The 26,457-nt window shown below is 38.6% G+C and overlaps 1 protein-coding gene across 1 annotated transcript; it reads left to right on the forward strand.

Annotated features, from left to right (window-relative positions):
* Positions 1-46: 46 nt before the first annotated feature.
* On the forward strand, positions 47-25,073 carry LOC143848848 (uncharacterized). The gene is made up of 5 exons (XM_077357908.1): positions 47-2,174; positions 4,559-4,634; positions 9,881-10,074; positions 18,823-22,113; positions 23,854-25,073. Exons 1-4 carry the CDS (start codon positions 57-59, stop codon positions 22,087-22,089), a joined length of 5,655 nt encoding a protein of 1,884 aa, XP_077214023.1. The 5' UTR covers positions 47-56; the 3' UTR covers positions 22,090-22,113; positions 23,854-25,073.
* The last annotated feature ends 1,384 nt before the right edge of the window (positions 25,074-26,457 follow it).

A 26,457-nucleotide genomic window follows, 5' to 3' on the forward strand; every position in this document is an offset into this window, starting at 1 on the left:
GTGGACAAAAGGGCTGCCAAATTATAATTACAACACGGAGATTAGATGTGTGTTCCATGATGAATTGCCAGAAAAATATCGAAGTCAAAGTCTTATCTGAACAAGATTCATGGAATCTATTCAAAGAGAAAGTAGGAGTTGTTGAAACTGATGAATTGCAGAGTTTGGCAAGGGAAGTTGCTAAAGAATGCAAGGGCTTGCCTTTAACCATTGTCACGGTTGCAAGGGCACTAAAAGGCAGAGGCCCAATAATTTGGGCTAATGCACTGCAAGAATTAAGGTGGTCTTCTCCAATCGAGCTGAGTTACAACTGCATCGAAAGTGAGGAAGCAAAGTTGTGCTTCTTGTTTTGCTGTGTCTTTCCTGAAGATCATGACATTGAAGTGGGTGTATTGACGAGATACATGATGGGCGAGAGGGATTTCAAGGATGTCAACAATTTTGAGGAAGCATGGAATAGAATACATACCTTGGTTGAAAAACTTAAGGATTCTTGTTTGTTGTTAGACGGTGACAAGAAAGGTTGTGTAAAAATGCATGACGTTGTAAGAGATGTGGCCAAATTGATCGCTTCAAGAAAAGAGCATGGGTTTCTAGTTAAAGTGGGAGTGGAATTGACAGAGTGGCCAGAGAATTTGGATGAATGTAGGAGGCTTTCACTTATGGGAACTTCAATTGGTATGCTCCCAGAGCAGCCGAATTGCCCAAGTCTCTTAACCTTATTACTACAACGAATGAATGGTTGGAATGAAATCCCAAATAATTTCTTTGAAGGAATGAAAGCCCTTGTCGTCTTGGATCTAAGCAATACCGAGATTTCAGCATTGCCCCCATCACTATCGTCTTTAAAAAACCTGAAGACACTATGCTTAGATGAATGCCAGCGTTTACGTAACATATCCGAACTTGGAGGTTTGGAGAAACTTGAAGTACTTAGCCTAAGGGACACTGCGATCAAAGAATTGCCAATAGAAATGGGGCAACTATCCAATCTGAAGGTTTTGGACTTGACATCGAATCATGCTCTTACAATGGTAGCACCGAATGTCATTTCAAGGTTGTCTAAATTAGAAGAACTGTACATGGGAGGTAGCTTCAGTGAGTGGGAGGTAAGAGGTAGCAGGGGAGATGGAAGTAAAGCTAGCTTTGATGAGGTGGCATCTTTGACTCGTTTGACGGTTCTATACATCCATGTTAAAGACTTGATTTTTTTGTCCCTAGAAGTCCCCGGCCCATGGGAGAAACTCAAGAAATTTGGGATCTGCGTGCGGGGAGGATTATACTCGTTTAGTCACTACGACAAGTGTACATCCATTACCCTAACTTCAAACAGTATATCAAAGTGGGTTAAACTCTTGTTAGAAAGAAGCGAAGAAATTTACTTGGAGAGCGTCTCCAACATCAATATTGTACACCTCCTAGATGACGAAGGCGTCTCTTTCAAGAGCGTGAAGAGCGTCAAAGCACTGAACATTAATTTTTTTAGGAAATTGAAAAATATCCTATCATATGATCAGCTTGAAGGATTGCAATGCTTGGAGAAACTCAAAGTAGAAAACTGTCCAGAGTTAGAGGAGGTATTTCACTACGAAGAGGGGATCAGAGAAGAGATTCATGCCGCTATTACTACATCACCTTTCTCTACATTGAAAGAAATGGTATTATGTAATCTGCCTAAACTGTCGTGTATATGGAAGGGGGCCATACCACCAACTGGGACATTCCACAACCTAACCCACTTGACTGTGTCTCGGTGCCCTAGCTTGCGATGTCTATTCTCCCCTGTTCTTGCACAGTGCCTCCAACAATTGAAATACCTCAATGTACAACAGTGTGAAGAAATAGAGGTGATAATAATTGGAGAGGAAGAGGAGCAGGATAAAGAGAGTCTGCTCCCTCAATTAGAGACTATAGACTTAAGACAACTCCCAAAGCTTACAAGTCTCTGCTGCCATCTCAATAGAGGAGGAGGAGGAGGAGGGTCCCATGTATTTCTCGATTTCCCTTCTTTGAAATCTATTTGGGTATATGCTTGCCCGAATTTAAAGAGGTTTCCAGTAAGATTAAACCATGGTTTCAAGGATTGGAGTGGGAGAACAAAGGCGACATGTGATGCCTCCAACCTCTTTTTGATCCATTTCGAGAGTGATGGTAACTGCAGTTTTAGCCTAGTCTGAGGTAAATTTCCTTTCCTTTCCTTTCTTATCTAATGATGTGTTATGCCTTTGTGTTTCCTTTAATTTATTGTAGAGATAATAGCATTCCAAGTTACTACCACATGGATTCCACAATCCTTATCTTATAGAGAATGAAAAAACACTATAATTATGATTATTTTTATTATTCTGGTTGTATCATTCTCTTTTATATCTTATTGTTCTTTTGCATTTTGCATCCACTTCTCTACCCATTAAAGGATGTATAAAGTAATAAGAAATTTGGTATTCCATTTTGAAGCAGATTTTAGCTTTAAAGCACAACCCCTTATGTGCTTGATATTATGTTGGTTAGAATCTTGACGGTTGCAGCTGTTTACATTTAGGTATAGGCGGTCTCCGTGATGTTGATGCATATGAAATGCTTATGTTATTGCTTACAAATCATTTTTTTAAGGATTGGCTTTTGTTTTCAAGGTCCTTTCGAATTAGGTCCTAGTACTGGTTTGTCTCACTAATTACTGCCCATGCAAATTAAGCCGACCCATTCCAAAATTAAGCCGACCCATTCAAACATGACCAATTTTGATCTAAATATGAGACAGAGAGGGCCGGCCCAGGCAATTTGCATCCTTTTAATGCCACATTTTTCAAGCTGAAGTGGATGGGATGCTGTCTTATATTCTATTCTATTAGAACTCAAGTCTCCCTTAAAGTTAAAACCAGGAAATGCAACTGTGACCACAAATAGATGGGCAGCGTGGGAGGTATATTTCAGGGACTGGTTCTTTAGCCGAAGAGAGGCTAGATGGTTCTGATTGAATCAAAGTAGTTGAAAAATGAATCCAAGCAGCCACTAACACTACAGATCTAAGTCTCAACTCGTGAATTTCAAATACATGTATAGTTAAAAGAAGTATAAGTGAAACAGTAAACATGTTTTGTAGCTATAGAGACATAACCATATGGCTTTACTAGGTCTTGATTGCCAACAACTTCTTTTGCAAGCCGAGAACTCAAATCGAAGGGAACGACTTTAATTTCAGCATTTAATGATAAGTGAGTAAATCAATAATAGATCCTAACTATGCCACCGATTTCATCATAGGGCAGCTATGTTTAAACCAAAACCACATTATAGAGAATTCTGTCACATTTTTGCATATACTCCCTGAACCTATCAGCTATATGAGTGGAGAAACTCAGAGGTGAATAGAATAGAGGATTTAGTGTGGATTGATACTGATGTAGATAAATTTGAGCGGGAACTTGTTTATTTTTCTGAATCCTGTGAACGATTGGAGCTCAAAACTCCTCAGGAAAATAGAAAATTTTCAGGAAAAAGATAGGCCGTTAGCAAATTGAAATTTTAGCACAAAATTACGAGAACACTATTAAGGAATTACAATTAACAAAGCAGTTATAACATAGAGGAAATAACAGACTACAAGACAGGGTTAAACTGTATAAGAATGAAGAAAAAAGAAATGATAAAAGATTAGTAGAAAAATATTTCATACAATTATTCAAGATTGGTGACAAAGATTTAATCAATGAAGTCTAACAGAATTCAAGTGTTATTTCTAATCAGGAAGTTCAAGCACTTGATCCAAGAATAGTGAAATGACAAGAATAACCAATCTCTGAGTTGTAACAAGGATCACAAAATTTACAAAATCTGAGGTTCTTGATTTTCACAATTGTGAACTGAACTTTGGATCTAGAATTTTAAATGCATTGATCTTTAATTGCCTCTCTTGATACAATTACTGCACACAGTAATCCTTTCTGGACTTTTAAAATCTGATTGTTTTGAAATGAAAAAAAAAGGAGGAATAATAGCTAAAGGTAGCACTCTTGAGATAGCCAACGTAGCACATGTTAAAATCATATTGAATGCCAGTTAGAGAGGACTGGAATGAGATCAGAATGAAAACCAGTTCATTATTTCAGTGAGAGGAAAGATCTTGGAATTCTTGGAGCTGGAGTGAAGATTATGTTGAAATAGTTTAAAATCCTTACTGCTAGTATCTTGTTACATGGATTAACACTAGTTATTTTTCCTAGCAAGCAATAATAAGATAAAAGACTCGAATTTAGTCCAGGAAGGATGAATAGACATCTGAGAAACAAATTCGTTTCTGTTACAGTAAGATCTCTCACACATTGTTTCTCGATACAACTTTCAAATACCCAAGAGAAAAACAGGCCACACTTTGATGTAACCTGTAAGAGCTAGCAGAGTGCATAAACAACCTAAGACTAATACAAAACTCTTATGTTGCGACCAGTCCTCAACAGCCTGCAAACGGAATTTATCAAAACTAAGAAAAATTAGTATGGAAAAGAATAAAAAAAGAAAAAAACAACAGAAAAATGTTCTTGCTATATTCTATTTATAGGGAGTAAAGGAAGATTCTAGAGGTGGGCCACTTGCAAGCCAGCTCAAGGCCAGTTGGACCTTGCTGATGTGGCAAGGTTTGTTAGCAAGAAACTTCCCTTGGGCCAGTTATTTACAAGTTGTTTTGGTAGTTCTTGGAAGATCCCACATTGGAAAGGGAGAGAAAGTTCCTTGGCTATATATGTGAACTCTCCTCCCTGTGTAGACGTGTTTTCAGTATCTCCAAGGGGCTGGCCCTGTGGAGTGGGTCGGGCATGGTTAGAGCTGCTGGAAAACAAAACCGGCGTGGGGTTTAATGGATTCAAGTCCCTTCCAGTCATAAAAATAGAAGTAAATATGTCCGTCGTACGGAGCCACCTGTATTTATTAAGTTGTGTTGTTGTCTTAGAGAAATAAATCTTTTACAAGAAAATGTCTGTAGAAGAACAAGTTGCTATATTCATTTTAATCATTTCTCAAATTCAATCTTACTGTACATTTCTCAGATTCAATTTTACTCTAACTCTGCATGTTAGAGTATTCATTACTTGGTTAATGAATCTACACTTTAGAGATGTGGGAATACTCTAAAAGGATCTATTCACTGGACAAATCTTGCTTGAGTGTTATCAGCTTGAACATGTACTGATGTAGATGACAAAAGGTGATATGACAATCCAACTTTTACCGGTGATTTTAGCTGTCATATGGAATGAATTTTTAATAGTAGATATTGTGTTTCTAAAAGATGTCGATGACGCCCATTTGATTTTGGTGAAGTTTAAGAAACCAAGACTTTAATGACTCCTCTTCCACAAAGAAAGCTAGAGTTGTTTGTTTCCCTTGCTGTAAATCAGATTGGATTTGACAGAAGTATGCAGAATGGGGAGTTGCCCTTTGGATCTTTTAGGAACAGTTTGCTATTGTTGAATTGTCAAATTATGATTTACTGATGGAGGAAAATGTTCCCGGTGAGTTTGTCTTTAACACTTGGCACTTGCTGTTGCATTGCTCGTAATGTGCTGCTTCAGTTGCTTGATGTAGTGTTAGCAACTTGGTTGCAAGGGTTATAGATTTAAAAGCCCTTTTTTCTTATGAACTCATGTTGGTTGTTTATGATTTGCTATCTTTTAGATCCTTAGACATTCGAGAATATAAACAATTTTTTATATATATATATATATTGAATTGCTTTGGTCATCTTATGGTGTTGTGGTCCTCTTCATGTGATCAATTCTATGTATTAATATATTGGCTCCAAAGAAATAGGACTATTGTGATATTTCTGTTACTCTGTTTCACCTTGATCAAAGTAAATAGTGCTGGTTGTTGCAGATGTGATTAATGAGATATCTAGTCGAAGGTTAAATCTCATTATTCTCAAGGATACATTGAGCCATATTTGATTATCTAGTGGTGCAGGTGGTCCTCAGAATGTGGTCAAATTCTCTATGTTGGGTCAAAAGAAATAGTCCAAAATCAGATTCTTTTTGTTTCCACACCAAAACAAATCATCTTTTGCTAGAGAATTCACTTATCTCCCCTAAGCTACACATTATTGCCGTTTGCGTAATGTTAATCTTCTATGGGCTATTGAGTCAATTTCCAGTCTAGGGAACAATTTTTTCAAAGGCTGTTAGGTAGTAATATTATGTATTCAGGATAAGGCAATTTCTTATCTTTCTTTAAAATTAGTCTAAGACATTGCTTAAATGAAGTTATCTTTCTTTTGTTATTTTTCTCTTGGATTGTCAAAATTAAGTGTTTTCCATTTAATTGCAGCCAGAATGGATGGCACCAGAAGTGTTAAGAAATGAACCATCCTATGAGATGTAAGTACTAGCTGTGTTTCTTTTAGGAACCAGTGAGAAGGAGCTTCCTTTTATTACTTTTATTTTGTCTCCAATTGATGTTGAAGAGGACACTAATTTCTTGCAGATGCATTTTGACATACCACATCAACTTCTGGTGGATTACCAACTCATCCTACCATTTAATCATTGGTGAATTTTAGCATTCTGTTAAATAGAGCTGTTCTGTTATTTGCTATTTTACTGGATTAAAACTCCATAGATCATGTGTCTAAAGTGACTTCTCAAGCCATGTATTCATCTGATTTGTGCTTATAACTATTATGGCTCCTTTAATATTTACAGATCAGATTCCATAATTATATGGTGCACATTATTTGGGTGATCCAAACCATTTATATTCTGGGCCTGACATAGATAGGGTGTGCCCAGAAAATGTTCTCCATAGGATGATCCTAACCCTTCGATTCATGGAGGTTTACATACTGTGCCGTCCATTTTAAACCTCGACCGGGTAGTAGGGTTAGGATCATCCTATGAAGAAGACTTTATGGGCACACCCTATCTACATCATGGACCAACAAATGAATGGTTTGGATCACCCTTATAATGTGGGCCCCACTGTTTTTCCTGCTGAACGTAAGCTGGGATAGAACTTCTGACCTTAAGGTTGAAGATCAAAGCTTTGACCATTGGAGATAGGGGCTCAATCCCAAATTATTTCTGGATTTGTTGTAATCATGGTTTTGTCTCTTTTGTAGAGTTTTTATATGGTGTGACAGTATAGTCCAATATTTTCAAAAAGGACAGCCCACACCATAGGATGATCCAAACCGTCCATTTGATGCGCCGCAACGTAAATATGTTGTGCTCTAAAAATCATTTCCATAGGATTATCCCAACCCATGGAAGTTGTAATAGTTTTTGTGTTATGATGAAACTTCTATATTGAGTTAAGATTGTTATATTCTATAAGGTCTACTTTATAACTATCGCATAGATAACTCTTTGATCACTTTCGCCCATAGACTTAGGCACCATTGATCCACGTAAATTTTTCGCCTTGTTTGATTTTTTTTTTTTTTTTTCTATTTATTTTGGATTTCCACCCAACCCTAGATCATCCTTTTTACAACAGTTAACATTATTTGCAAAGAATCACATTGATTATGTGCAAATTATATCCGGAAGTACTAAAGAGGTCATAAAATGACAAACATAGACCTCGCAACACACACTCAAGGGGATCGTGTGGTCCAATTGCTTTGATGAGCAACCTCTTGTGGAGGGTTGAATTAGCCTCTATAAAAGAGATTTATTAAAGGGAAGTGATATATCCACCCCTTTTGATCACTAGGGACACCCAGCAGCACTGTACGTGGCAATCAGCCTCATTGAATCCTTCTGACATGAAGTACATCAGCCCCTCTGCAGTCACTGATAGTCTGATACACTGCTGCTGGGTGTCCCTAGTAATCAAAAGGGGTGGATATATCACTTCCCTTATTAAATTCTAATAACAATGTTTTACTTTGATGCACACCATGAAAGCACCAACTATAATTCCATTTGTAAAGGAAGAAAGTTTTTAACAGGAATTCAACCGGGCCTCCGTTTGATTGCATAAAAAATATGGAAAATCCAAGTAAAAGGACATACTTTCCTTTTCCTATAACTGTTTGGTTGCCATCTACTATTCACGTGATGGTAATTGTTGGTTGTAATTTTTCCAAATGAAAGCTCTCTTTTTCCAAATAAAGAGAAGGAAAGTAACCAGAATCTCTTTTTTTCACCCTTCTATTTCAATATTGTGTACATCCAAACAGACCCGAATCTAAGAATCATTTCCATAGGATGATCCCAACCCTGCAATATATGTTAGTTGTAATAGTTTCTGTGTTATGAGGTAGAAACTTCTATATTGAATTAGGGTTGGTAGATTCTATAAGGTCTTGGTTGTTGACGTATGATGTAACTTAATAATTATTGCATAGATAACTCTTTGATCACTTTCGCCCATAGACATAGGCACCATTGATCCACATTAATTTTTAGTCTTATAGTATGTGCTTGTTTGATTTTTTTTTCTGTTTCTTTTTTATTTCCACCCACTCAAGGGGATCATGTGGTCCAATTGCATTGATGAGCAACCTCTTGTGGAGGGTTGAATTTGCCTATGTAAAAGAGATTGATTAAAGGGAGGTGATATATCCACCCCTTTTGATCACTAGGGACACCCAGCAGCAGTGTACGTGGCAATCAGCCTCATTGAATCCTTCTGACATGAAGTACATCAGCCCCTCTGCAGTCACTGATACACTGCTGCTGGGTGTCCCTGGTAATCAAAAGGGGCGGATATATCACGATGTGTTTTATTTTGATGCACATCGTGAAAGCAACAACTATAATTCCATTTGTAAAGGAAGAAAGTTTTTAACAGGAATTCAACCGGGCCTCCGTTTGATTGCATAAAAAATATGAAAAATCCAAGTAAAAGGACATACTTTCCTTTTCCTAGAACTGTTTGGTTGCCATCTACTATTCACATGATGGTAATTGTTGGTTGTAATTTTTCCAAATGAAAGCTCTCTTTTTCCAAATAAAGAGAAGGAAAGTAACCAGAATCTCTTTTTTTCACCCTTCTATTTCAATATTGTGTACATCCAAACAGACCCGAATCGAGAAATAAGCAAAGGTAAAGTGTAAGTAAGAACCATTTTTTAAATGATACAAACTATTGGTTTGTTAGTCCCGCTATCAATAGAAGCCATTCTACAAAATAATTCTCCACTTGAAAATGGTTGACCAAAAAAGCTAAAAAAACATCTACAAATTAGAGAGTTATCATTATTTATTGAAGGTATTTTAGCTCCATGACCAATTGTGAGACCAACAGATGAGGCATGTCCATCAACTTATGGAACGTGGCACATTTCGAAACTTTGAATTAGGATGACAATAATATTGTCTTGCAGGGGCAGGGTGTTGACACTTTTTTATCATCGTGCTCCGCGGGATGAGCCGGGTGAAAGGGAAGTTCATGATCAGACGGATCCTAATTAGGCCTATTGTGATATTAGAAGCAGGAAACGCCTAGGGTAGGTGGGAAATGCGTTTCCGAAACAGGTATGAAACGCTTTTTGGAAAATGGTGAAACGCTTGTGAAATGTATGTGAAACGCGTTTCACTTTCGCGGAAACGTGTTTCTTGGAATTTTAATACTTTGAAAGGGTATATTTAAACCCCTTTTAGTTTTCTGTGAACAACTCTATCTAGTTTAAAGATAAATACACTAAAGAGGGCAGTCCTTATCAATATATGTGTTACCATCACATTAATGTGTTTCACTAGTGTTTCCTTTAGGTTTCACGTACGTTTCACTAGCGTTTCCCTTGCGTTTCCCAAACGTTTCCCTTGTGTTTCCCAAGACGTTTCCTAATGCGTTTCTCTATCGTTTCCCGTCTCTTGTTTCCCCTTTGATTTTTTTCACACGTTTCACGTTTCCGTTTCCCGAACTGGCAACTATGTGACAGAGTGCCCAAACAGAAGGTATGTAAATTTGGTGGAAGGTTTTGAGGAGTTGGTTGAATCTAACATTCTAGATGAACAGCCACATTTGGTTGAAGAGTTGGTTGAATCGAAGGTTTTCTATGAACAACTGTGTTTTGACGACTACAATGATGATGATGGTGACGAGATCATTTGCAATGATCATGATGAGACGTTGGTTATTCGACGTACTACAAATACAATCAAAGTTGAAGAAATGTCTAATTGGTTGCGGCATGAATGAAAAGATTTACAATCTTATCATTGATATTGGAAGTTTGGAGAAGGTAACACGAGACTTGAAACCATTCTATTGCTACTTAGAGCCAAAAAGTGTAGATTGGGAGTCACCACCCATATAAAACATATATTTGAACGATGAACTTTTAATAGTTCCTAAAAGTTCAAGTATTGTGTATGCGAAGATGGAAGAGATAGTCGAAGAAATTCTAGAGTTGGTGAGTGATCAAAAGTTGATGATGAACAAATGGGAGCGTTGCGAAAGTTAAGGGCAAGGTTAAAGTAAATTAAAGGGAGATGGATAGGAAAAGAGAAAGAAAACTAAAGGGAAGAGAATGGATGGGATAGTTGAGGAGGTGAAATAGGCAAAAGGGGTGACAGAATGATGTTGAAGCGGAGAAGTGTCTGCTTCTTGGAGGATACTCTTGCATAGAACAAGATTGAAAAACTAAAGCAGGTAGAGAAGCTACACCATGGAATCTTGCAATTCCTTCCTTGAAAGCAAAGAAGATAAAAGAGGAGAACACTTCTCCAAAAATATAATTTTAACTCAAAGTGGAATGCCGTTCATTGAGATATGTAGTCCCTTTAGTAGCCTACACGCATAAAGAGATATTTTTCAGCTTTCACACACAAGTCATACATAATAAATACTCTACAGAAAAAAAGAGACATTTTTTCAGCTTTAACACACACAAGTGACAAGTCTTACCTAACTTCGGGTGTTCACATTGGAACTAGTTCCCTTATTTCCATCTTTCACATTTGAAACGCTTAATGTTTTCACACTAGAACACCTTGGGTGTTGAAATTGGAAACACCATGAGTGTTCACACTAGAAGCACTTTGGGTGTTCACTACGCCTTGGGTGTTCACACTGGAAACCCTTTGGGTTTTTTCACACTGGAAACCATTTGGATTTTCACACTGAAACACTTCATTTGGCCTAAATCGACGAGGATCGTCGATCTGAGAGATGCTTCGGTCTCCTAAAGATCTTTGGATGATTGGCCTATTGATAGTATTTGTCAGCAATATCCTCGACCCGATATGAGTCTTGATATGCTCAAGGTTTGATCACTGAAATTTGTACTCAATTTTCCTCAATTTTTTTTGTTAGTATACTTTAAGTTTTTAGAGATTTTATGTTTAGATACTTCTTTTGATAATTAATTTTCCTTAATTTTCCCCATTTGTACACTAATGGAAAATGCAATAAATAGAATGAGCCAAGACGATTCTCACTCCAATCAACTTGATAGTAGTTGGTTCATGCTATATGGTAACTGTTCTTACTAATGAATATAGGAAAAAAGAAAGATTTGGTTAGTGGAGTCTAGGGGTGGACATGGTTCCGGTTCGAACAGAGGAACCGAATCGAACCGAACCGGCACATATGGTTCGGTTCGGTTCGGTTCCATATTTATATGGTTCGGTTCCGGTTCTGATATCCTGGAACCGATGGAAATTCGGTTCGGTTCTGGGTTTGGGATCCCGGAACTGAAAACTGAACCGAGAACCGACCCTCACCTTAAAACCCAATGCCTCATCGCTTGATAAAATCACCCCACCCCCTTTTAATTCACCCCCCAAATTTGTGCTTGATTATTTCAAATTTGTGCATGTTTGTAGGTCATATATAATTTTTGCATTGCCCAAATTTGTGCAAATTTGTGCCTGATTATTCCAAATTTGTGCATGTTAGCCTTTGTAGTTCATATATAAACAGGACCGAACCGATTATGAATACGTTTAGGCAAAATATCTACATTTGGTGAAGGTCGGGTAAACCCAGAACCGAACCGATTATATATGGTTCTGGTTCGGTTCGGTTCCAAACATATATGGTTTGGTTCTGGTTCCAATTTCAGGGAACCGATTATATATGGTTCGGTTCTAGGTATACCCCAAAACCGAACCGAACCGAACCATGTCCACCCTTAGTGGAGTCCTAACTATGTAAGTTAGTTTGAAATTTAGGTTTGGCAGGCCTGAAGATTCCATTTTAAATTTGTTTCCCTTATTTATTTGTCTTTTTTCCACTGAAAGAATATCGTAAAGGATTGTTAGAGGAGTTTGATGATTGTCCTTCTTTCAATAGTTCGCATTCAACAATCGATAATGCACATTATTAGATGTTAGAATTGCATGATTTTGCTAATAAACTGATGGACAGAGATCACACAGGAAAATGTGTAAATAATGTTGCTGTCCACATCTTCATTCTAATACCAGAGTATTTTGGTATAGACAGATATTTCATGTAGGGAAATAGGTTACCATTAGATGTGATAGATGCATGCTTAACACATAATTCTGGATGCTAGGAACAAATTTCTGACTTATATGACTTAACAATTTCTTATGAATAATTGGACTTGAAACTGTTTGGGAAAGTTTATGTTACCAAGTAAAAATCCAAATGTCATAAATCACTTCAAACAGCTTCCATAGATGTAGTTGACACTGATATTTTTTTTTAATGGTAGGCAAGCAAGATTTAACTATAGAATGATATTGTTAAACAATTTTTGTCCAGGCATAACTACAACCCCAATATAATACTATCTTGCAGGTCTAAATATGCAGGGCCAATACAAAAGGAAGACAAGGCCTAAGCGCCAAAGTAAATGATCACCAAATTCTATCTATGTGGAAAGATCTCACTAATTATCTATTAATTTTTTATTTCTTTGAATTTTGATATACATTTTTTTGTGTTCTCTTCTCTGTGGCCTGGGCATCACACGGGTTTCTCACTAGTAAAAGAAAAGAAATAGAGAAAGATGAGAAAAGAGGACGCTCAACAGATCGTGACTAAAGCTAGAATAATAGTAGAGAGAGAGAGAGGGAAAGGGACGTAGAGAGAGGGAGTACCCTGTAAGGCGACAACAGGCATAATGGCACTTTAGAGACCTATCCCATCCCATACCAAGTTGGTTCCCACCTAGCCCCATTTCTAGGTTGGCTGCAACTTAGAACCGTAGCATCACCATTTTTATCTAGACTCCATTTCTTTCATGGGCGTAAGTAAAACAAATTTTACGCCCATTTTAATTAGAAAAAATGGGCTTATGTCTTGTTTTTTGCCCATTTTACTTTGAAAGAATCAACCGAGCCAAGGGTGAACCCATATCTATTGCTCTGTTTGGCTGCTATTTTTAGGATATCATTTGAAGATGATCTCCCGAAGATCTTCCCAAGATCTGCCCAAAGCAACTTCTGTATGGCTAACAAGTGCTTGATCTGTGCTTCTTGATCAAGGTTGAAGAGAAAAGAACATCATTTTAGATTTCTCCAACTCAGTGATTCATTCTAAAATGGGGCTTACACCACGTAAATGTAAGCCCGTATGGTTCAGTATTTTTCAAAAAGAACTGAATGGCTTGCAGATAGGATGATCCAAACTGTCCATTTGATGGGCCACAAAGTAAATACGTTGTGCCCCAAAAATCATTTCCATTGGATGATCCCAACCCTTCGATCTATAGATATTCTCATATTATGAAGTTCCTCTAATAATCATATGGCTAAGACAATCCTATGAAAATGATTTTTTTGGCACACCCTATTTACATTGTAGCCCATCAAATGGACGGTTTGGATCATCCTAGAGTGTAAACAGTACAGTACTTTTTGAAAAATACGGAAAAAAAAATCTCCACTACTAAAAATTGAGAAAGAACCTAAGTTAGAAACTCATACAAATCGAGCGACTCCATTGTGAGAAATGGGAAAACCTGGATATGAGATCCAAATTAAGGCCTATTAGATGGAGGGTTCTTATCAATCAAAGATGGGACCACTTTGCCGTAGTAGACACACCTCGATCAGTTGTGACCTCCTTTAAAGTGTGGAGAGAAAAGAAAAGAATAAAAATGAAAGAGTCAAAAAAGAAAGTCTGCGAGTCTGCAACGATGGTCATGTTTGCAAATTGAGTGGAAGAAAAATCAAAACTAAGAGAGAGGGAGGGAAAGCGAAAGAGAGAGAGTACCCCCACAAGGCAACAACCGGCTTGATGGCAGAAAAATCAAAAGTAAGAGAGAGGGAGGTAAAGGGAGAGAGAGAGTACCCCCACAAGGCAACAACCGGCTTAATGGCAGAAAAATCAACAGTAAGAGAGAGAGATTACCCCACAAGGCAACAACCGGCTTAATGGCTCTTTAGAGACCTGTCCCATCCCACACCAACCTTGGTTCCAGTTAAACCCAAACCTAGGCAGGCTCAAACTGAGGACGGTAGCATCACCATTTTTATATAAACTCCAATTCTTCATGGGCGTAAGTAAAACAAATTCTACGCCCATTTTTAATAGAAAAAAATGGGATTATGTCTTGTTTTATGCCCATTTTACTTTGAAAGAATCTACCGAGCCAAGGAGGATTGGCATTGTACCAAGTGAACCCATCTATATTGCCATGTTTGGCTGCCCATTTTGAGGAGATCATTCCAAGATGATCTGCCGAAGATCTTCCCAAGATCTGCCCAAAGCAACATGTGTACGGCTAACGAGTGATTGATCTGTGCTTCTTGATCAAAGTTGAGGAGAAAAGAACATCATTTTAGATTTCTCCAGACCAGTGTTTCATTCTAAAATGGGGGCTTACACCACATAAAAAGTCCAAAATAATTGAAATGCTATGGTGTAAGCCCGTATAGTCCGATATTTTTCAAAAAGAATTGTATGGCTTGCACCGTAGGATGATCCCGGTCTACCATGTAAAATTTAGGATTTCAATAATATTTGGATGCATTTACAAAATGATCAATGTGTGCTTATATAGAGCACTTACATGATAAACATGGAATGGAATCAATGTGTGCTTATATAGAGCACTTACATGATAAACATGTAATGGAATCAAGATAATTATAGAAGGAAATCTACCTAATCAAATCTACTTTCCTAATCTCTCTTGCTTGCCTCTTCTAATCCACTTGCCTAATTTATCTAGTTGCTCATTTAGCCAACTTACCCAATCTACCTCCAAGATGATCCAACGGTGAGATCTTAACTCAATCCAACCGTTGGATCCCACATATTCTAAAATGCCCCCTCAAACGTATATGGATTGAAAATAGATATACATTTGACAATAATAGATAACCCAAAAAAAAAGAAATATAAAAATTGGCAAATTTTGATGCACACTGCTACGATTGATTTCTGCCTGTTGTTGATATTGCCGAAGATGATTGCCGCCTATTGTTGAAGAATGTGTCGCATGATAGATGAGCCGCAAAGAGCCTCAAAGAGCTAGAATGGACTCAAGCAGGAATGGGCGTGTTTTTAGGTCGATGTTGAATACCAAACCCCCTAGAAATTGGTCACTATGGACCAATGCCGAAATGGGCAAGAAATGTGTCACTATGGACCAATGTCGGAATGCGCAAAAAATGGGTCACGATGGACCAATGTCGAAATGGGTCACGATGGACCAATGTCGAAATGGGCAAGATTGCCAGAATGGACAACAAATGGGTCACTATGGACCAATACCGAAATGGGCAAGATTGCCAGAATGGGCAACAAATGGGTCACTATGGACCAATGCCGAAATGGGCAAGAATGTCGGAATGGAGAAGAAATGGGTCACGATGGACCAATGCCGAAATGGGAAGAATTGGGTCACTATGGACCGATGCCAGAATGGGCAAAAAATGGGTCACTTTGGACCAATGCCGGAATAGGCAACAAAGAAAAAAAAACAAAGAGATGGGCGGCAATGAATGACATGCGGCAACAAACAACGTAAGATTTTAATGACAAATATCGGCGATAACATGTAACTTTCAAAACATTGGGCACTTCCTGAAAAAGAGTGCGTATATATCAGATGGAGGGAATCTTGTAAGAGGAGTATAATAAAATATGCAAGGGCCAAGGGGATGAGAATTATGCACTTTTACGAGATTTGCACAATGATGGTGAGGCAACGAGGGCCACTTTTCTAGCAAGAACATATCAATATTGTTAGCGCCATCCAAAAGGATCTAGGGAGTGTCCATGATGAAGGAGCAACCGAACATCGGGGATGCCTTGAAACAGGGCAGAGGAACAATAGATTTAGAGCAAAAGGAACAGGGCACAAAGCCTCATCAAAGAAGGTGATGAAAGAAGTAAATGAAAACAAGAAACAATAGATGTAAGGCTAGATAGAGTTGGGCATTGGTGCAGAGACTGGGCCGACCATCCGCCGGAAAACAATGCTTACTTGGGTTGTGCTCAATGCGTGGTCGGATCAACCCGCTCTGATACCATGTAAATTTAGAGATCTTCTATTGATCTTGGATTTCTTGGATCCTTTACAATAATCTCAAGGTGTGTTATATAGAGCACTTACATGATAAACATGGAATGGAATCAAGATAATTATAGAAGGAAATAATCCTAATCAAATCTACTTTCCTAATCTCTCTTGCTTGCCTCTTCTAATCCACTTGCCTAATTTATCTAGTTGCTTCATTTAGCCAACTTACCTAATCTACCTTCAAGATGATCCAACGGTGAGATCTTAACCCAATCCAACCGTTGGATCCCACATATTCTAACATACCATTTGATGGGCCACAACATACATACGTTGTGTCCCAAAAATCATTTCCGTGGGATGATCTCAACCCTCCGATCTATAGAGATTCCCATAATATGAAGTTCCTCTAATGATCATAGGGCTAGGATGATTCTAGGAAAATGATTTTTTTTTTTTTGGCACATCCTATTTACATTATATCCCATCAAATGGACAGTTTGGATAATCAGAGTGTAAGCCCTGCAATACTTCTTATAAAATACTAGACTATAGTTGCTTCCCCCATATGAAAATCCACCCTTAAAATTTGAGAATAAGGCAAAACCCAAGAAACTAGTATAAATTGAGCGACCCCATTATGATAAATTGAAAGCCAAGATAGGCCTTCAAGAAATCTTGATTTATTGGCCATATGAGATCCAGATTAAGGCCTATTAGATGGGGTTCCGATCAATCAAAGATGGGAGCACCTCGATCACATGTGACCTCCTAAAGGGTGTACAAAAAAAAAAGGAAAAAATGAAAGTGTCAAAAAAAGAAAGTCTGCAACAATGATAATGTTTGCAGATTGCATGACAGAGATAGTAAAGAAAAATCCAAGGTAAGAAAAAGTAACACCCTTAAAAATCAAATAGGCGGCCAACCAGGAATTAAATGCATGCAAACTATATTTAATTCTGATAAAAGATATTTCTTCAGCAATGTTTTGGGGCAAGAAATTAAGATGGGAAAAGAGGATGCTGCATAGACGGTGATTAAAGATAGAATAGTTGAGAGAGAGGGGGAAAGGGGCAGAGAGAGGGAGTACTCCACAAGGGGACAACCGGCGTAATGCTCTCGAGAGACCTGTCCCATCCCACACCAACTGGGTCTGGTTCCATATCAACTCCATCACCATTTTTATCTAGGCTCTATTTTTTCCATGGGTGTAAAACAAAATTTACGCCCATTTTTTAGTAGAGGGCCCATTTTTTTCAAAATAATAGAAATGATACGGTGAAAGCCCGCATAGTCCAATATTTTTCAAAAAAATACAATACGGCTTACACCATTGGATGATCCAAACCGTCCATTTGATGGGCCACAACGTAAATACATTAAGAACAAAAAATCATTTCCATAGGATGATCCCAGCCCACCAATCTATAGAGGTTCCCATAATATGAAGTTCCTCTATGATCATAGGGCTAGGATCATCCTATGGAAATGATTTTTGTTGGCACACTTTATTTAATTACATTGTAGCACATCAAATGGACGGTTTGGATCATACTAGAGTGTAATCTGTACAGTAATTTTTCAAAAATACTTGACAATAGGGGCTTACACCATATAAAAACTCCACTCCTAAAATTTTTTATAATAAGGCAAAACCTAAGTTAGAAACTTGTACAAATCAGGCGACCCAATTGTGATAAATGGAAAGCCTAGATAGTCCTTTAAGAAATCATGATTTATTTGCCATATGAGATCCAAATTAAGGCCTATTAGATGGAGGGTTCCGATCAATCAAAGATGGGACTACTTTGCCATAGTAGACACACCTCGATCACTCGTGGCCTCAAGTGATAGAAAAAGAAAAAGAAAAGAATAAAATGAAGGAGTCGAAAAAGAAAGTATGAAATAATGGAGAATTTATATGATGGGTGGCCATGAAAACACGTTAAATATGAAAAAAGAAGGTACGGCCCACTTATTTCGATGATCCAAACCATTCATCTGTTTGGGCACAACGTAAATAGGGTGTGTCCCAAAAATCATTTACATAGGATGATCCTAACCCTCCGATTTGTAGAAGATTCCATACATGATTTTTGGAAATCTCCATTTTCAGATAGTTCAGATCGGAGGGTTAGGATCATCCTATGTAAATGTTTTTGGGGCACAACCTATTTATGTTGTGCCCAAACAGATGAACGGTTTGGATCATCGAAAAAAGTGGGCCGTACCTACTTTTTTCAGACTTTACGTGTTTTCACGGCCACCCGTCATATAAATTCTCGAAATGATGATCATGTTTGTAAAAGTACTCAACAGTTAGGGTTCTTTTTTCTTTACAGCTGTCAAAGGTTCAGTTATTGCCTCTCAAAGTGATCTCTTGCAAGAAGAACAAAGACAAATCAGGTAGACAGGCATTTCTTCAGTTCCTTTAGCTTCTCATCTGCTTGCTATTCCTTCCACTCTTAGTTTCCTCTTTGAGATCCCTTGTTTTCTCCAACATCATGGATGTCTTACTTACACTCATCATAGAAGCGGTGAAGAGTTCATTTGGTCCTCTTAAGCGCTGTGTTGATTATCTTGTTCACTATAAAAGGAGTGTTGAAAATCTTAAACTCAAAGCTGAAAATCTAAGGTTGAGGAGAGATGTTGTGCAACGATTAGTGGACGCTGCATATAGGAGGGGAGAAGAAATCACTGGTGAAGTGCAGTTATGGCTACAACAAGTAGATGACATTGAGGCAATCACGAAGAGATTGGATGAGGGGATGAGGGAGAACAAGAGATGTTTCAAGGGATGGTGTCCCAATTTCAGCTCGCGCTATTCTCTTGGTAAAGAACCAACGAAGAAGACGGTTGATGTTGATGGCCTACTAGCAAGAGGGAATTTCACTCATGTATCAACTCTCCTCCCTTCTCCAACCTTTAACCCACCAGGAGAATTTGAGCCTTTTGAATCAACAGAATCAACTAAGAAGCTGATCATCAAGGCATTAAAAGAGGAGAGAATCAACATCATTGGCGTATATGGGATGGGAGGTGTTGGCAAGACGACCCTAGTGGAACAAGTGGGAAAGCAAGCTAAAGATGAAAAGTTGTGTGATGAGGTTGTAAAGGTCACTGTTTCCCAAAACCAAGACTTGCACAAGATCCAAGGTGAACTTGCTGAGAAATTAGGCATGGAATTGAAAGAAAATAATGAAGAAGGGCGGGCGGGCCGGCTGTTGGGGAGATTAAAGCAAGAAAAGAAGGTACTCATAATCTTGGACGATTTGTGGGATAGATTGGACTTAACAAAGGTCGGAATCCCCTGCGGAGGTACACAAAAGGGCTGCCAAATTATAATGACAACGAGGAGATTAGATGTATGTTCCACGATGAATTGCCAGAAAAAGATCGAAGTCCAAGTCTTACCTGAACAAGATTCATGGAATCTGTTCAAAGAGAAAGCAGAAATTGTTGAAACTGATGAATTGCATAGTTTGGCTTGGGAAGTTGCTAAAGAATGCAAGGGCTTGCCTTTAGCAATTGTCACGGTTGCAAGGGCACTAAAAGGCAAAGGCTCATCAATTTGGGCTAATGCACTGCAAGAATTAAAGCGGTCTTCTCCAAGAAACATCGAGGGTGTTGATAAAGAGGTGTACTCTCGTCTCGAGCTGAGTTACAACTACATCGGAAGTGAGGAAGCAAAGTTGTGCTTCTTGTTTTGTTGTGTCTTTCCCGAAGATCATAACATTGAAGTGGGTGTATTGATGAGATACATGATGGGCGAGAGGGATTTCAAGGATGTCAACAATTTTGAGGAAGCATGGAATAGAATACATACCTTGGTTGAAAAACTTAAGGATTCTTGTTTGTTGTTAGACGGTGACAAGAAAGGTTGTGTAAAAATGCATGATGTTGTAAGAGATGTGGCCATATTGATCGCATCAAGAAAAGAGCATGGGTTTCTAGTTAAAGTGGGAGTGGAATTGACAGAGTGGCCGGAGAATTTGGATGAATGTAAGAGGCTTTCACTTATGGGAACTTCAATTGGTATGCTCCCTAAGCCGCCGAATTGCCCACGTCTCTTAACCTTACTACTACAACGAATGAATGGTTGGGAAGAAATCTCAAATAATTCCATTGAAGGAATGAAAGCCATCATCGTCATGGATCTAAGCAATACCGAGATTTCATCATTGCCCCCATCACTACCGTACTTAAAAAACCTCAAGACACTATGCTTAGATTACTGTCAGCGTTTAGATGACATATCCCTACTTGGAGGTTTGGAGAAACTTGAAGTACTTAGCCTAAGGGAAACTATGATCCAAGAATTGCCAGTAGAAATAGGGCAATTATCCAATCTGAAGGTTTTGGACTTGACAGGGAGTGGTGATCTTACAATGGTGGCACCAAATGTCATTTCAAGGTTGTCTAAATTAGAAGAACTGTACATGGGAGATAGCTTCAATGAGTGGGAGGTAAGAGGTAGCAGGGGTGATGGAAGTAAAGCAAGCTTTGATGAGGTGGCATCTTTGGCTCGCTTGACTACTCTATACATCCATGTTAAAGACGTGAATTGTTTGTCCCTAGAAGTTCCCGGCCATTGGGAGAAACTAAAGAAATTCCGGATCTGCGTGTGGGAAGAAAGGTACTCATCTAGCGACTACGAGAAGTGTACATCCATCAACATAATGTCGTACCCTGTATCAAAGTGGGTTAAACTGTTATTAGAAAGAAGCGAAGGAATTGAGTTGAAGAGGGTCAGGGTCCCTGTCTCCAATATTGTACACCTCCTGAATGATGGTGTCTCTTTCAACAGCGTGAAGCGCCTCAATCTCTACGATTGTGACGAAATGGAACATTTCATCAATACGGTGGAAGAATCTCATCGGGTTCCACCAAATGCCTTTAGGATATTGCAACGATTGGACCTCTATGGCATGGAGAAATTAGAGAAAATCTGTCACGGCCCGCTTCCTAATAGATTCTTCAGGAACCTGATACAGCTGAACATTATCCGTTGTGGGAAATTAAAAAATATCCTATCATATGATCTGCTTGAAGGATTGAAAAGCTTGGAGAAACTCAAAGTAGATGATTGTGAAGAGTTAGAGGAGGTATTTCAATACGAAGAGATTCATGCTATTACTACATCACCTCTCTCTACATTGAAAGAAATGGAATTACGATATCTGCCCAAGCTCTCGTGTATATGGAAGGGGGTCATTCCACCTCCTCTAACCTTCCAAAATTTAAGAAGAATAAACATCGAAACCTGCCCCAGGTTAAAGGATGTCTTCTCGTGGAACATAGCACGAGGCCTCCAACAATTGGAATACCTCAGTGTATATGAGTGTGAAGAAATAGAGGTGATAATAAGTGGAGAGGAAGAGGAGCAGGAATTGGGTGTGGTGGATAAAGAGAGTCTGCTCCCTCGATTAGAGACTATATACTTAAGAGAACTCCCAAAGCTTAGAAGTGTCTGCTGCCATCTCAATAGAGGAGGAGGGTCCCATGTATTTCTCGATTTCCCTTCCTTGATATCTATTTGGGTATCGTATTGCCCGAATGTAAAGAGGTTTCCGGTAAGACCCCACAACGCACCTAATCTTGAAATGATTCAAGGAGAAGAAGCATGGTTTGAAGGGTTGGAGTGGGAGGACGAAGGCGACATGTCACGCCTCATACCTCTTTTTGATCCATATCAATGGTGATGGTAACTGCAGTTTTAGTATGAGGTAAATTTCATTTCATTTCCTTTCTTATCTAATGATGTGTTATGCCTTTCTGTCTACTTTAATTTATTGTAAAGATAATAGCATTCCAAGTTACTACGACATGGATTCCACAATCCTTATCTTATAGAGAATGAAAAAACTCTGCAATTATGATTATTTTTATTATTCTTCTTGTATTCCATTTTGAAGTAGATTTTAGCTTTAAAGCAACCGCTAATGTGTTTGATGTTCTGTTTGTTAGAAGATTGACAGTTGCAGCTGTTTACATTTAGGTATGGGTGGTCTGCATGATGTTGATGCATAGGAAATGCTTATGTTATTGGTTACAAATTTATTTATTTTTAGGATTGGCTTTTGTTTTCACGGTGCTTTGGAATTAGGTCCTAGTACTGGTTTGGCTCAATAAGTAAATACCCATGAAAATTATGCCGACCCATTCCAACATGACCAATTTCGATCTAAATATGAGAGAGCAGGCCGGCCCCAGGTAACTTGCATCCTTTTAATGCCACATTTTTCAAGCTGAAGTGGATGGGATGATATCCTAAATAAGAAAAGTGATAAGACTCTCTGATGCCATATTGTTTTTTTTTCTATATCATATCCATTAACTCCCTGTTTGTTTTGGATTAAGAGAATTGATTTTGAGACTAAATCTGATTATTGGACAAAAAATCAATTACAATTTTAAGTCCAATAAACTGTTTTGGACTCAAAATCAATTCTCAAAGTTCAAAACAAACAAGGCCTAAGTGTGTCATTCCCTCTACAAAGGGAGATCAAAAGATCGGATCTTGTAGAGTTGGTTTTGTAACCAGTTTCAGTAATGCCTAAATTAACTTACCCCTCTCAAATCGAACACCCCCCCCCCCCCCCCCCCCCCACCATCCACACACCCACCCACCCACACACCCACCAAAGTAGAAGAAGTACAACAAATAATATTGAGTCTAGAACCTTTGCTTGAAAGTGGCAACGCTCATGTCTTTGATCAATAGTTCGTGGGGTTTATGGGTAGCAAGGCAAGAGTCACTGCTTGCTATTACTTGGATGTAGAAAAACATAGCTACTTTCATTTTTAAGTATATAATTATCAGTTGTCTATGTTCAACAGTGTGCCAACATAGCATGCAGTTGATGACATTCTTGGAGTCTTTAGTCATCCGGCTTGTTTATTAATTCAATCAACATTCAGAGAAAAAAAAAATTAGTGTGACAATGGAGTCTTCTTTTTAAATCATAAAAAATGCTTAAAAGACACTGGTTGTAAGCTCCTTTCGAACACTCACTTTTTGGGTCTCCACTTGTACCATATATGTTAGTGATCAGATCTGTTGATCTGACCTGTGACCTGCGACCACAAGACCAGCCAATTGCATTTGAGAACACCTTCATCAGTTGATCTTAGGCCATTGATCAATCAAGCGTCATTTAGATTTCTTCCCTAAATCGTTCATTTTCTTCGTAGGTCTTTTATCTTAAGCATGGGATGTTGGTTTTGTATAGGACGAAGACATGTAGCTGTGAACTCAGGTCGATTTTGGGAATTCAGGTTCAGCTCTTACGAAAAAATCAGGTCGAGTTTGGGTTGATTCCAGTTCATTTTTTAGCAAAAGCTCACCCCGAGCCGACCCAATTTGCTCCCGTATACAATCCCAACAGTTACAATTTCACGCACATGTCCCAATGCGCCAAAAATTTATCGTTTGTTTTGAGGTCTGATTCAGTACTCACATGCAGAAGCATTGTTCAAGTGTTAGAGGAGGTGTCTCTGTCAACGGCGTGAAGCGCCTCAATCTCTACCTTTGTGACAAAATGGAACATTTCTCAATACGGTGGAAGAATCTTATTGCAACGATTGGACCTCATTCGCATGAAGAAATTAGAGAAAATCTGTCACGGCCCGCTTCCTATTAGATTCTTTGGGAACCTGATAAAGCTGAACATTGGCAGTTGTGGGAAATTAAAAAATATCCTATCATATGATCAGCTTGAAGGATTGCAAAGCTTGGAGAAACTCAGAGTAGAAAATTGTGAAGAGTTAGAGGAGGTATTTCACTACGAAGAGGGGTTCAGAGAAGAGGGTCATGCTATTACTACATTGAAAACAATGAAATTACGAAATCTGCCCAAACTGTCGAGTAGATGGAAGGGGGCCATACCACCAACTGTGACATTCCACAACCTAACCCTGTTCACTGTGTACAATTGTCATAGCTTGCGATGTCTATTCTCCCCTGTTCTTGCACAGTGACTTCAACAATTGGAGGAACTCAATGTTGGATATTGCTTTGGATTGGAGAAAATAATCTGGGATGAGGAAGTGATGTTGGCGAATAAGACAAGACAGAATTTCTCCTCATTGCCGCCACCTCTAACCTTCCAAAATCTACGAAGAATAGCCATCGTAGACTGCCCCAGGTTAAAGGATGTCTTCTCGTGGAACATAGCACGAGGCCTCCAACAATTGGAATACCTCCATGTATATGGGTGTGAAGAAATAGAGGTGATAATAAGCGGTGAGGAAGAGGAGCAGGAATTGGGTGTGGTGGATAAAGAGACTCTGCTCCCTCGATTAGAGACTATATACTTAAGACGACTCCCAAATCTTAGAAGTCTCTGCTGCTATGGAAATAGAGGAGGGTACCATGTATTTCTCGATTTCCCTTCTTTGAAATCTATTTGCCTATAGGATTGCCCAAATTTGAAGAGGTTTCCGGTAAGACCCCACAACGCACCTAAACTTGAAGTGATTAGAGGAAGAAGAGCATGGTTTAAACTTTGAAGGGTTGGAGTGGGAGGACGAAGGTGGAGGACGAAGGTGGAGAGTCGGAGGTTGACATTATAGATGCAATTTTTACAGCTTTTTCGTGATACCACAACTACTTTTGGTGGATTACCAACTCATCCTATCATTTAATCATTGATGAATTTTAGCATTCTGCTGAATAGGGCTGTTCTGTTATTTGCTATTTTACTGGATTAAAATTTCAAAGATCGTGTGTCTAAAGTGACATCTCATGCCATGTTTACATCTGATTTGTGCTGATAACTATTATGTTTCCTTTAATATTTACAGATCAGATCCGATAATTATATGGTGCACATTATTTGGATGATCCAAACCGGGCCTGACAAAGATAGGGTGTGCCCAGAAAATGTTCTCCACATGATGATCCTAACCCTTCGATCCGTGGAGGTTTACATACTTTGCCGTCCATTTTAAACCTCGACGGATAGTAGGGTTAGGATCATCCTATGAAGAAGGCTTTCCGGGCACCCTATCTACGTCAGGGACTAACAAATGAATGGTTTGGATCACTGACATACTGTGGGCCCCACTGTTTTTTAGGCTGAATGTAAGCTGGGATAGAACCTCCGACCTTAAGGTTGAGACCAAAGCTTTGACCATTGGAGATAGGGGCTCAATCCCAAATTATTTCTTGATTAGTTGTAATCATGGTTTTGTATCTTTTGTAGAGTTTTTATATGGAGTTAGGATGATCCCAACCCTGCAATCTATGTTAGTTGTAATAGTTTCTGTGTTATGAGGTAGAAACTTCTATATTGAATTAAGGTTGGTAGATTCTATAAGGTCTTGGTTGTTGACGTATGATGTAACTTAATAATTATTGCATAGATAACTCTTTGATCACTTTCGCCCATAGACACAGGCACCATTGATCCACATAAAGTTTTAGTCTTATAGTATGTGCTTGTTTGATTTTTTTTCTGTTTCTTTTTTATTTCCACCCACTCAAGGGGATCATGTGGTCCAATTGCATTGATGAGCAACCTCTTGTGGAGGGTTGAATTTGCCTCTGTAAAAGAGATTGATTAAAGGGAAGTGATATATCCACCCCTTTTGATCACCAGGGCACTCAGAAGCAGTGTACGTGGCAATCAGCCTCATTGAATCCTTCAGACATGAAGTACATCAGCCCCTCTGCAGTCACTGATACACTGCTGGTGGGTGTCCCTGGTAATCAAAAGGGACGGATATATCACTTCCTTTATTAAATTATAATAACGGTGTTTTATTTTGATGCACATCGTGAAAGCAACAACTATAATTCCATTTGTAAAGGAAGAAAGTTTTTAACAGGAATTCAACCGGGCCTCCATTTGATTGCGTAAAAAATATGGAAAATCCAAGTAAAAGGACATACTTTCCTTTTCCTAGAACAGTTTGGTTGCCATCTACTATTCATATGATGGTAATTGTTGGTTGTAATTTTTCCAAATGAAAGCTCTCTTTTTCCAAATAAAGAGAAGGAAAGTAACCAGAATCTCTTTTTTTAACCCTTCTATTTCAATGTTGTGTACATCCAAACAGACCCGAAT

The sequence above is a fragment of the Tasmannia lanceolata genome, unplaced genomic scaffold, assembly GCF_043159265.1.
Source record: "Tasmannia lanceolata isolate RefF3 unplaced genomic scaffold, GAP_Taslan_0.1 ptg000016l, whole genome shotgun sequence".
NCBI lineage: Eukaryota > Viridiplantae > Streptophyta > Magnoliopsida > Canellales > Winteraceae > Tasmannia > Tasmannia lanceolata.